At 42.9% G+C, this 12,067-nt stretch overlaps 1 protein-coding gene and 1 pseudogene across 2 annotated transcripts in view; one reads left to right on the top strand and one right to left on the bottom strand.

Moving 5' to 3' along the window:
* LOC105464388 (E1A binding protein p300) overlaps positions 1–12,067 on the bottom strand; it is an 89,603-nt gene that overhangs the window by 57,077 nt on the left and 20,459 nt on the right. For both annotated transcript variants that reach the window (XM_071080643.1, XM_071080644.1), the window contains exon 2: positions 7,935–8,569. In XM_071080643.1, coding sequence (XP_070936744.1) covers positions 7,935–8,569 — 635 coding nt within the window. The remainder of the gene's footprint in view (positions 1–7,934; positions 8,570–12,067) is intronic.
* On the top strand, positions 4,359–4,889 carry LOC105464387 (acyl-CoA-binding protein pseudogene; annotated as a pseudogene).

The raw sequence follows: 12,067 nt of genomic DNA, 5'->3' as shown, positions 1-12,067 counted from the left end.
TTACACAGAGGATCCCAACTATAAGTCAACATCACTACTAGAAACATTGAGTAGCTGGGCACAGGGGCTCACGCCTGTAATCCCAGTACTTTGGGAGGCCGAGGCGGGCGGATCACGAGGTCAGGAGATCGAGACCATGGTGAAACCCCGTCTCTACTAAAAATACAAAAAAACTTAGCCAGCCGCGGTGGTGGGCGTCTGTAGTCCCAGCTACTTGGGAAGCTGAGGCAGGAGAATGGCGTGAACCCGGGAGGCGGAGCTTGCAGTGAGCGGAGATCATGCCATGGCACTCCAGCCTGAGCGGCAGAGCAAGACTCCATCTCAAAAAAACAGAACAAAACAAAACAACAAAAACATTCAGCAAGCACTCAGAATAACTCAAGATGCTATAGCTACTGCTCAAGTAAAGGATTCATACCAGACTTCTCTGTCTGCCAAGACCAGTCAAAGGGTCCTTCAATTCTACCTGTAAAAGCACACATGCACACTAAAATCCTTCCCATGTATTCCTACCTACTGTGACTGTCTCAACTCAAGCCTATCCCAGTGCTTCTACAGACTGTGGACAACAGGTTTGCCTGTCCTCTGTTTTCACCTGCCTCTATAAAAGAAAAAAATCAATCCCACAGTACGTATACCAAAGTCTTTATGAAGTCTGACTACCTACCTATGGTATCTTATATATTTCCCATACTGATTTTTTAAAATCTGAAAGTATCATGCTCCTTGAGCCTCCAGCATTTGCCTCAAGCTTTTCCTTTTCCCTACAACTGAACAGTAGCACACTTCCTTTCCTATTTGACTCCTTAATGCTAACCTGGAAATAAACACCAAGTTCACAGAGAGGCATTTTCTGTTGGATAGTACAACCTAACTAAGAAACACCTGCAGATTCTACTCATCCTTGTAATTTCAAATGTTACTACCTCTGTGAAGCATCTGTTTTAGACAGGTACAGAGCTCTTGATAAAATCTTTTTCTTTTAAATTTTCTATAAAAAGACAGGGTCTCACTCTATTTGTATGGTACTACCATACAAATAGCTACCTCAACTAAAAAGACAGAGGGTGAAGAAGCCATACACAGTTCTAGGCAGCTCCAAGAAATAGGTCCTGCAGACAACTGTTCTTTTTTGGAAAAAAGAAAAGTAGAGATGGGGTCTCATTATGTTGCCCGGGCACATCTAACTTCTGGCTTCAAGAGATCCTCCCACCTCAGCCTCTGGTGCCTAGGCTGGAGTGCAGTCGCATTATCATAGCTCACTGTAATTCTCAACCTCTGGGCTCAAGCAATTCTCCCATCTCAGCCTCCCATGTAGGTGGGACTACAAGGCTGCACCACCATGCCCAGCTAATTTTCACTTTTATTTTTGTAGAGATGTTGTCCAGGAGTTGACTGAACGCCTAGTCTCAAGCAATCCTTCTGCCTAAGTGCTGGGATTCCAGTTATCTCCCACCATGCCTGGCCTAAAATTTATTCTTTAAATCATATGCAGTATCTATACTCTGCAAATCTATATAAATATGACATCTTTATTGGTTTGGCAGTTTGCCTCTATTTTAAAAAAGACAAAAAAATTTTTTTTTTTTTTTTTTTTTTTGAGATGGAGTCTCGCTCAGTAGCCCAGGCTGGAGTGCAGTGGCGCGATTTTGGCTCACTGCAAGCTCCACCTCCCGGGTTCACGCCATTCTCCTGCCTCAGCCTCCCAAGTAGTTGGGACTACAGGCGCCCGCCACCACGCCCGGCTAATTTTTTTATTTTTAGTAGAGACGGGGTTTCACCATGTTAGCCAGGATGGTCTCGATCTCCTGACCTCGTGATCCGCCCGTCTCGGCCTCCCAAAGTGCTCGGATTACAGGCGTGAGCCACCACGCCCGGCCGACAAAAAATTTTTAATCTTTATGCTATTACCAAAAAAATGAAAAAAAAAAAAAAAAGTTGAACATTTTCATTTTCCAGATGAAATTCAGAGACTAAGGTAAGTAATTTACAAGAATGATTTACAAGTACTTTACAAGTGGCAGTTTGATGGAAGCATAAAAGAATGAGGTGGCCTGAAATGAGAAGCATTCAGAGAAAATAATTTCTTGGCCAAGCGCAGGGGCTCACGCCTGTAATACCAGCACTTTGAGAGGCAGAGGTGGGTGGATCACCTGAGGTCAGGAGTTTGAGACCAGCCTGGCCAACATGGTGAAACCCTGTTTCTACTAATACAAAAATTATCTGGGCGTGGTGGCACACACCTGTAATCCCAGCTACTCGGGAGACTGAGGCAGAAGAATCACTTAAACCTGGGAGGCAGAGGATGCAGTGAGCCAAGATTGCGCCATTGCACTCCAGCCTGGGTGACAAGAGTGAAACTCTGTCGAAGAGCAGAGGTGGAGTGGAGGGGAGGGGAGGGGAGGGGAGGGGAGGGGAGGGGAGGGGACCTTTTTGCCAAAAAGACTGCAAAGGCAACAGAATGCAGAAACAGGTTTAAATCAAGTCCAGGCTACTTTTGGTAGTTACAAATCTGGCTGCAAGTGCTGCTGCTGCCTATGTTTTTCTTTTTTAAAGTACTAGTATTTATCTAATGTGGCTCCAATAATATGCATACCTATACATGGGGGAGTTGTTTCACCTGTTTCTTATTAGCATGAAAATTCATGATAGACATAACATCAAAGTCATTCTATCACAGAACCCGCAAGACAGACAATAAATTATGCCCTCAAGAGTCCTATTATCTGAATCAACAAAATGCTGGAATTTCTAAGCTGCCTTGTTGTCTCTTGTTAATAAATGTAATGTCTTTATCCAAATATTTCCCCAATTTGGTCCTTCATGATTGCATGCCTTGCCTGCCTAGACCAACTGAATTTCAACCAGTTCCTGACACTGCTTGTTCCCTTAATCATGATGCATTACCTGGAAACTCCAAGCTCCTCTATGGGCAGACTATGGGTTCAAATACACAGACTACACTGATTGCTGAGATCAGCTGGCAGTAATTTCTTCCTGACACTTTTGGTCACTGTGACCAAAAAAGATTATCTAGTTTTTGTTTTTCCATCTCCCACAGAGATCTGTTGAAGAGTTAGAAAATAAAATAACAACCAACCTCCAGATCATTGCCCCTTCTATCTCCTGAGCCCCACTTCTTTACTCCCCACACTAAATGTAATAAGGAATATTTTGTACTTAATTTCTGCTACACTATAGTTTTTTGATCTTGTTTCTTTCTCCATAGCTAATATGCTCCAGATGGCCAATGACCTACCACCATACAAATAGCTACCTCAACTAAAAAGACAGAGGGTGAAGAAGCCACACACTGTTCTAGGCAGCTACAAGAAATGGGTCCTGCAGACAACTGTTCTTTTTTGGAAAAAAGAAAAGTAGAGATGGGGTCTCATTATGTTGCCCGGGCACATCTAACTTCTGGCTTCAAGAGATCCTCCCACTTCAGCCTCCCAAAGTGGTAGGAATACAGATGTGAGCCACTGAGCCATGCCTATTTTTTCTTCTTGAAAAAAAATGTGGCCAGGCTCAGTGGCTCCTGTCTGTAATCTGAACACTTTGGAAGATCAAGGTAGGTGGATTGCTTGATGCCAGGAGGCTGAGAACAGCCAGGACAACATAGTGAGACCCTGTCTCAACAAAAATAAAAATAACTGGCAGGGCATGGCAGTCCCTGTAATACCAGCTACTTAGGTGGCTGAGGTAGGAGGATCGCTTAAGCCTGGGAGACCAAGGCTGCAAGTGAGCTGTGATGGTGCCACTGCACTCCAGCCTGGGTGACAGAAAGAGATCCTGTCTCGAAAACAAAAGTAACTTAAAAACATTTTGGCTTTGATTAGTTTATGCTGAATCTAAAGATTGGGGTAAAAGGCAATATGATCCAAGTTTCTTCCCATAAATCACCATGGGTCAGACTTTTGGAAGACAGCTGTAGTAGTAACATCACCACCTGCCTGCACATCCTGAACCACAGATTCCTCCATGAAAAGAACTGTGTGCAAAAGCTGATGTCATTTGCCAACAGGCTTACAGTCATCCAATCTCACTGAAAACTTCCTCATACCTTAAGTCCTAATTCTTAAATATCATGAGTCTTAGGAGTTTTAGAAGAAACGTAATGAGTATAATTCACTCTACAAGATAATTTTAGGACTTGGTACAGTGGAAGGGCAACTGCTGGTGTGGGTGTGCCATGACACCAGGATAAATTTTTTTTTTTGGGAGAGATGGAGGTCTCACCAGCTGGGGCTGGTCTGGAATGATTCTAGGTGTGAACTGCTGTACCCAGCCTTAAGTGGTTATCTTATCCTAAACCTACATAACTTAAATTTTTTTTTAAAATTTATTAAACAGGAGCGATCGTTTCCTGGTCCTCGCCTCCTCCGCGGTCTCCCTGGAGTTCTTGCAAGGCGGCCAGGATGTCTCAGGCTGAGTTTGAGAAAGCTGCAGAGGAGGTTAAGCACCTTAAGACCAAGCCAGCTGATGATGAGATGCTGTTCATCTATGGCCGCTACAAACAAGCAACCGTGGGTGACGTAAATACAGAACGGCCCAGGATGTTGGACTTCACGGGCAAGGCCAAGTGGGATGCCTGGAATGAGCTGAAAGGGACTACCAAGGAAGATGCCATGAAAGCTTACATCAACAAAGTAGAAGAGCTAAAGAAAAAAATATGGGATATGAGTGACTGGATTTGGTTACTAGGCCATGTGTTTCTCCTAAACTGAGACAATGCCTTGTTTTTTCTAATACCGCGGATGGTGGGAATTCCGGAAAATAACCAGTTAGCCCAGCTACTCAAGGCTGCCCACCATACAGCTCTAACAGATTAGAGGCTAAAACGATCACTGACCTTCCCTGAGTAGTTTTTATCTGAGATCAATTAAAAGTATATTTGTTACTTAAAAAAAAAAAAGGCCGGGCGCGGTGGCTCAAGCCTGTAATCCCAGCACTTTGGGAGGCAGAGACGGGCGGATCACGAGGTCAGGAGATCGAGACCACCCTGGCTGACACGGTGAAACCCCGTCTCTACTAAAAAATACAAAAAACTAGCCGGGCGAGGTGGCGGGCGCCTGTAGTCCCAGCTACTCGGGAGGCTGAGGCAGGAGAATGGCATGAACCCGGGAGGCGGAGCTTGCAGTGAGCTGAGATCCGGCCACTGCACTCCAGCCTGGGCGGCAGAGCGAGACTCCGTCTCAAAAAAAAAAAAAAAAAAAAAAAAATTTATTAAACATTTAAATCTCCCTCATTTGTCAAACACTGATATAAGTACTTTACAAAATATCAATATAGGCAGGCTCACTTTAAAATAAGGAAATAGGTCCGGGCGTGGTGGCTCATGCCTATAGTCCCAGCAGCACTTTGGGAGGCCGAGATGGGCAGATCACTTGAGGTCAGAAGTTCACAATGAGCCTGGGCAACGTGGTGAAACCCTTTCTCTACTAAAAATACAAAAATTAGCCAGGCATGGTGGCACATGCCTGTGGTCCCAGCTACTTGGAAGCCGAGGCAGGAGAACTGCCTGAACCCAGGAGGCAGAGGTTGCAGTGATACAAGATCACACCACTGCACTCCAGCACTAGCAACAGCAAGACTCTAATAAACATAAAATAAGGAAATAAAATATCATTTAACAGAAGTTTAAAATTTGAATTCCTCCTTCATATCAAAACACAAGCTCCACAAGGACAGGAATTTTTGTTTTGTTCACTTTTATATAAACCCATTTTCTGAAAGAAATTTAGATTACAACCGTAATAGTGCCACACCCCCAAGTAGTTGTCAATGAGCCTTTCCTTACTTTATTTTTCTCCATAGCACTTACCTGGCATACTCTAAAATTCGTATCTTATGTGCACAGTAGAAAGTAGGTTACATGAAGTAAATTCATTCACTACTTTAACCCTTAAGTATTTTGTCCACCAGGGAGGGTTTATTTTAAGTCTGGCATCCCTCCTCTCCATAGCAGAATTGGTGGCAAGGACTTTATCTCTTCATAGCTATGTTCCTAGATTCCAGAAAAGGTACTTAATTTACCTTATTGTTTCTTTTCTCACTCCAAATATTCTAAGTAAGCTACACTGACACGGCAATCTAAAAGTGTCAGAGGCTGGGTGCAGTGGCTCACACCTGTAATCCTGGTACTTTGGGAGGCTGAGACAAGAGGATAACTTGAGCCCAGAAGGAGTTTGAGATTAGCCTGAGCAACGTAGTGAGACCCCACCCCATCTCTTATTTAAAAAAAAAAAAAAAAAAAAAAAAAAAAAAATCAGGCCGGGCGCGGTGGCTCACGCCTGTAATCCCAGCACTTTGGGAGGCCGAGACGGGCGGATCACAAGGTCAGGAGATCGAGACCATCCTGGCTAACACGGTGAAACCCCGTCTCTACTAAAAAATACAAAAAACTAGCCAGGCGAGGTGGCGGGCGCCTGTAGTCCCAGCTACTCGGGAGGCTGAGGCAGGAGAATGGCGTGAACCCGGGAGGCGGAGCTTGCAGTGAGCTGAGATCCGGCCACCGCACTCCAGCCTGGGTGACAGAGCGAGACTCCGTCTCAAAAAAAAAAACAAAACAAAACAAAACAAAAAAAAATCAGCCAGGCGTGGTGGTGCATGCCTTTAGTTCCAGCTACTCGGGAGGCTGAGGAGAGAAGATTGTTTGAGCCTGGCAGGTTGAGGCTGCAGTAAGCCATGATTAAGCCAGTGCACTCCAGCCTGGGCAGCACAACAAGACTCTGTCTCAAAAACAAACAAACAAACAAAAAAATAAGTGGCAGGGGGTGAGGGGCAGAAAGCGAGAATCTACAAAGCAGGAATGCTAAAACAGAATCCTCACTTGTCAATATTCTTGTAGCAAAAAAAAACATTTAAGGCTTCTGAATTCCTACATGTCATCTCAGTTTCCCCCAACACAAGTTTTTCCATCTGTCTTCAATTCACATTTGCAGTCTCTGTCATCATCAAGGTTCTTTTTTTTTTTTTCCCCTTAAATAGAAGATGGGGGTCAATGCTACCTGGTTGGTCTCTAACTCCTAGGTGCAAGAGATCCTCCTGCTTTGGCCTCCCAAAGTGCTGGGATTACAGGCATGAGCCACTGCACCCAATATTCTCAGGAACACAGAAGTCCTGATATCTGCTCAAATTATTCCTGTTACAGAGAAAACTTGCTCCTGACTCCTTGTGAAAATCGTACCTATCTCCAACTTAATCTTCCAAGTGAAGCCATCATGCCAGGCACTGGCAACCATAGTGTGATCCCATTTTAAGAAAAACGGATAAAATATGTAAAGAAAAATATGGAGAAATAAGCACTGAAGTATGTGTGATTATGTCTTATTTATGTATACAGGGTACACATTTAAAGAGTTTAAAGTATTTTAAATAATATACTTAGCATTCTCTAAGCTAACAGAAGTCTTTGGCCAAGTTCTGGTTCACTGAAACATCTACACTGTTGAGGTGTCATATAAACAAATGCACCTTAACTTCCATCAACCAATAAAGAAAAATACCAGTTAATACATTTCTTAGAATAAATGTCTCTCTTGAAAACCAAGGAGAGTCAAAGCAATAGGAACAAATGGAGTCTCCATCTGAAGATAGTGTAATGCCATCCATCTCCAAACTGTAATTTTATAAGGAGGCTACAAGGCTAAACTGGACTTGGAAATGAGATAAAAACATTCCAATACTTGTGCCAGAGAGAACCAGCATTAGCCAGCAATCATTTGGAAGTATGAAGTTATAGAATACCAGTTGTAAAATAAATGTTTTACTTAAATTTAATACAGGCACTTCTTAAAACTTATGACAGCCCACAGTAAATTCCTGTCGTGTAGTATGTGGAAACTGCTATACAATGTAAGGCAAACCCTCCATCCATCATGGCAATACTCACATGTGTGCCAATTGTGCACACAAACCATAACTGTACTTACCTTAAGAGGCTGGGGGCCTCTCAATCCTGTTTGTCCTCCCATCTGGGGAGAGCCCTGCTGAAGAGGCTCAGTCAGTAAGTTGCCAGCACTTCCCATGCCTGGGTTTGGGTACTGCATATTCTGTCGCCCTCGGCCTGCTCCAATTGAACCGTTCATGACTTGATTAGGCATTATCCCTTGTCCATTGCCTGCAGCCAACATTCCAGGATTCATGCCAGCATTCATCCCTGTGTTCATTCCCATGGCAGGCTGATTTACTGGACTGTTCATCATACCTGTTGACTGCGTGGGACCCTGATTTGGTCCACTAGTGCCCATCCCCATGTTGGGAGAAGTCAAGCCTGCCTGTGTCATTGGGCTTTTCACCATGCTATTTATCAAACCTAATCCAGGACTGTTTTGTTGGGCCTGGCTGGCCATGACTTGACCTGGGCCACCAACTCCCATATTGAGGTTAGGGGAACTACCAGATCGCAGCAATTCTGATAGCTGTTTATGTTTAGAAGCTGCATCTTGTACTATGCCAAGACTTGTCTGAAGCTGATTAATATCACCACCATTGGTTAGTCCCAATTCTGTAGAGTTGATTAATTCATCTGGTAAGTCGTGCTCCAAGTCAAACAGAGAGCCAAAATCTAAAAGCAAAGGGAAAACATAAAGGTCAAAGTATGACAAAACCAAAATTTAAAAACTGCCCTATATTTTGTTCTTAATAAGCATTAAGTATCATTTCCAAACCTCACTCCACGTTTTTCTATTTGTTTGAGACAGGGTCTTGCTCTGTTGCCCAGGCTGGAGTGCAGTGGTGCAATTTTGGCTCACTGTAACCTCCATCCACAGGTTCAAGTGATTCTACCATCTCAGCCTCCCAAGTAGCTGCAACCACAGGTGCACACCACCACACCTGGCTAAATTTTGTATTTTTAATAGAGGTGGGGCTTGACATGTTGACCTGGCTGGTCTTGAACTCCTGAGCTGAAGCTATCTGTCCGCGTCGGCCTTCCAAAGTGCTGGGATACAGGCGTGAGCCACCACACGCAGCCCTATATATTATTTGTATCGTAGTTTTTTAGGTCATACCAAAACAATTGTATAGATTTTTTAAATTGAGGGGATATTTGGTTACCTCAACAGACTTAAAACACTTAAGAACTGTACCTAAAATAAGACCAAGGAATAAAGGGATTGAAAGTACAACACCCCCCATCAATGATAGACTGGATAAAGAAAATGTGGCACATATACACCATGGAATACTACGCAGCCATAAAAAAGGATGAGTTAATGTCCTTTGCAGGGACAAGGATGAAGCTGGAAATCATCATTCTCAGCAAAATAACATAGGAAAAGAAAACCAAACACCGCATGTTCTCACTCGTAAGTAGGAGAGCGAACACATGGACACAGAGAGGTGAACATCACACACCAGGGCCTGTCGGGGAGTGGGGGGCTAGGGAGGATAGCATTAGGACAAATACCTAATGTAGATGACAGATTGATGGGTGTAGCAAATCACCATGGCACGTATATACCTATGTAACGAACCTGCATGTTCTGACATATATCCCAAAGCTTAAAGTATAAATTTAAAAAAAAACCCTAGCATTCTAAATAATGTTATAGAATTAGCAATAATAATTGAAATAAAGTTTTATTTTTAGTTAAAAAAAAAAAAAACACAACACCCATTATTACATGGGTTGCCAGCTAAAGGTTTGTATCCACCGTCATGGAAAAAAGAAATGCAATTAAGCTGTATTAATATTCCCAAGTTCCTTAGAAGAACAGTTAAAATAACTTATCTATACACAAACTAAACTCAGGATGGGAAAAAAAATTTTAAATATTGTAATACATAAAGACAGACAACTGATACAGAAGACCCGTCATCTGTGGAACATTCAGTGTGTGCTCCAGTTAAGCAGAGGGCTATCCACCATTTTTACCAAGTTCCTATATAGTACCTGTCTCAAAGTAGGCACTCAACAGGCTGGGTTTTTGACCTGTAGCCTACAGAATAGCTTTCCTTAACCAAAATCTAGCCAGAATAGGGTACAAAACCATGCCTCTGGCTCCTTCACCATCCAAACCACCCCTATCAAGAACAGTGCTAGACTAGCCCTGGTGGTTCACATCTGTAATCTCAGTACTTTGGGAGGCCAAGGCAGGAGGAATTCTTCAGCCCAGGCCAACACAGCAAGACCCTGTCTCTAGAAAGAATAAAGTTAGCTGGGTGGGGTGGCACTAGGCTATAGTCCTAGCTATTCAGGAGGCTAAGGTGGGAGCATTACTGGAGTCCAGGAATTTGAGGTTGTAGTGAGCTCTAACTGCACAACTGCACTCCAGCCTGGGTGACAGAGCAAGACCCTGTCTCAATAAAGAACAAACAAACAAAACAGGGTGCTAAGTATAGATTAATGCAGAGTTTCTTAACCTTGGCACTATTAACATTTTGAGCTGTGTGATAATTCTTCGTTGTGGGTGGAGGGGGATTGTCGTGCGCCCTCGAGTATCATCAGGAGACTCCTGGTCTTTCTACTTATGCCAGTAGCACCCATATCCCAATTGTGACAATCAAAACTGTCTCCAGACATCACCAAACGTCCCCTGGGGGAACAAAATTACTCAATATTGACCTACTGACAGTATTAACCTATTATAGAAATTATTTGAGTTTTCTTCCCTTTTAATTCTCTACAGTAGTTTTCACATTAAAGAGGCATTACTGGGAGCTGGGCACAGTGGTACACACCTATAGTCCCAGCTACTCAGGAGGCTGAGGCAAGAGGATAGCTTGAGCCCAGGAATTCACATCAAGTCTGGGCAACACTGTGAGACCCTGTCTACTAACAACAACAAAAACTCTACAGCTATTAGCCTCTTAAAAAACAGTCCATCCCTTGAAGACAAAATATTTTCTTAATGGTCTACTGGATCCAATCAATCTTGGTTCCTAAGTATGACTCTTTCTGTATGTGCCCTTCCTATTCTTGTTTTTTTTTTTCTTTCCTTCCCAGTCCTGCTCCTTCTATATCTTACAGCATTTTATCATGTCAATGAAATTATCTCCGGGTTTGCCTCCTCTCCTCCCCCTGCCATCCCTTGTGACCACCCCTCACTCCACTCATGCGCTCTTTGGGAAGGACATGTTTTACCACTTATACACCAACTCCTTGCCTACAGTGTAACATAGTAAGCACATGATCATATACGAACTAAACCAAATTGTATCCCAAGATCTCAGGGCATGATTTAGAGTCCCGAGTTTTACAGAATTACTCTTTCCTTTTAAAATATCATATGGGCTCCTCCATCAAAAATGTGTCACAAGGCTGAGTACTTTGGCTCACACCTGTAATCCCAGCACTTTGTGAAGCTGAGGAGGGCAGATGGCTCGAGCTTCAGGAGACCAGCCTGGGCAACATGGCGAAAACCAAACTGTACAAAAAAATACAAAACTTAGCCAGGCCTGGTGGCCTGTGCCTGTCCCAGCTACTACAGAGGCTGAAGGAGGAGGATCACGGCAGCTTAGGTGACTCTAGCCTGGGTGACAGAGGGAGATCCTATCTCAAACAACAACCACCACCACCACCACCACCACCACCACCACCACCACCACCACCACCACAACCAATCACCACCACCACCCAAATGTGTAACAAAACTGACTTAAACTCACTATTCAAAAATGACTGCTTAATATACTGATATAGTTCTTTATTTCCTTATATTTATGTGATTTACAAAACTGAGATCATACTTTACTTGCAATTTTTACTTTTCCCTTGGAGTATCCAAGAAAATATTTTATCATTAGCATAGTGAACATAGAGGGCAAAAAAAATCTTCACTTTAGAAATTTTAAAAGCAGGCAGTGGTAAGTTACAGCAGAAATCACAAAGGAAATTGAGTAATAAAAAATATATTTCAAAACCTAAAGGCCTATGTTAGAAAATAAAGTTAAAAATTAATGAATTCTCCAGTGAGTCTCCTGAGGTTGCTAAAAAATAGTGAATTAAGTATACAAATTATATGAGAAAAATAGTATTTATAGGAAGAAGACAAAGATAAAAGCATAAATGAAAGAGAAAATACGAATATAACAGCATTACCAAAACTAGAAGTTAGTTTTT

This window comes from Macaca nemestrina, chromosome 15, assembly GCF_043159975.1.
Source record: "Macaca nemestrina isolate mMacNem1 chromosome 15, mMacNem.hap1, whole genome shotgun sequence".
NCBI classification, from domain to species: Eukaryota; Metazoa; Chordata; class Mammalia; order Primates; family Cercopithecidae; genus Macaca; species Macaca nemestrina.
Note: the sequence above shows the minus strand (reverse complement) of the source record. Positions and strands in the feature narration are given on the sequence as shown.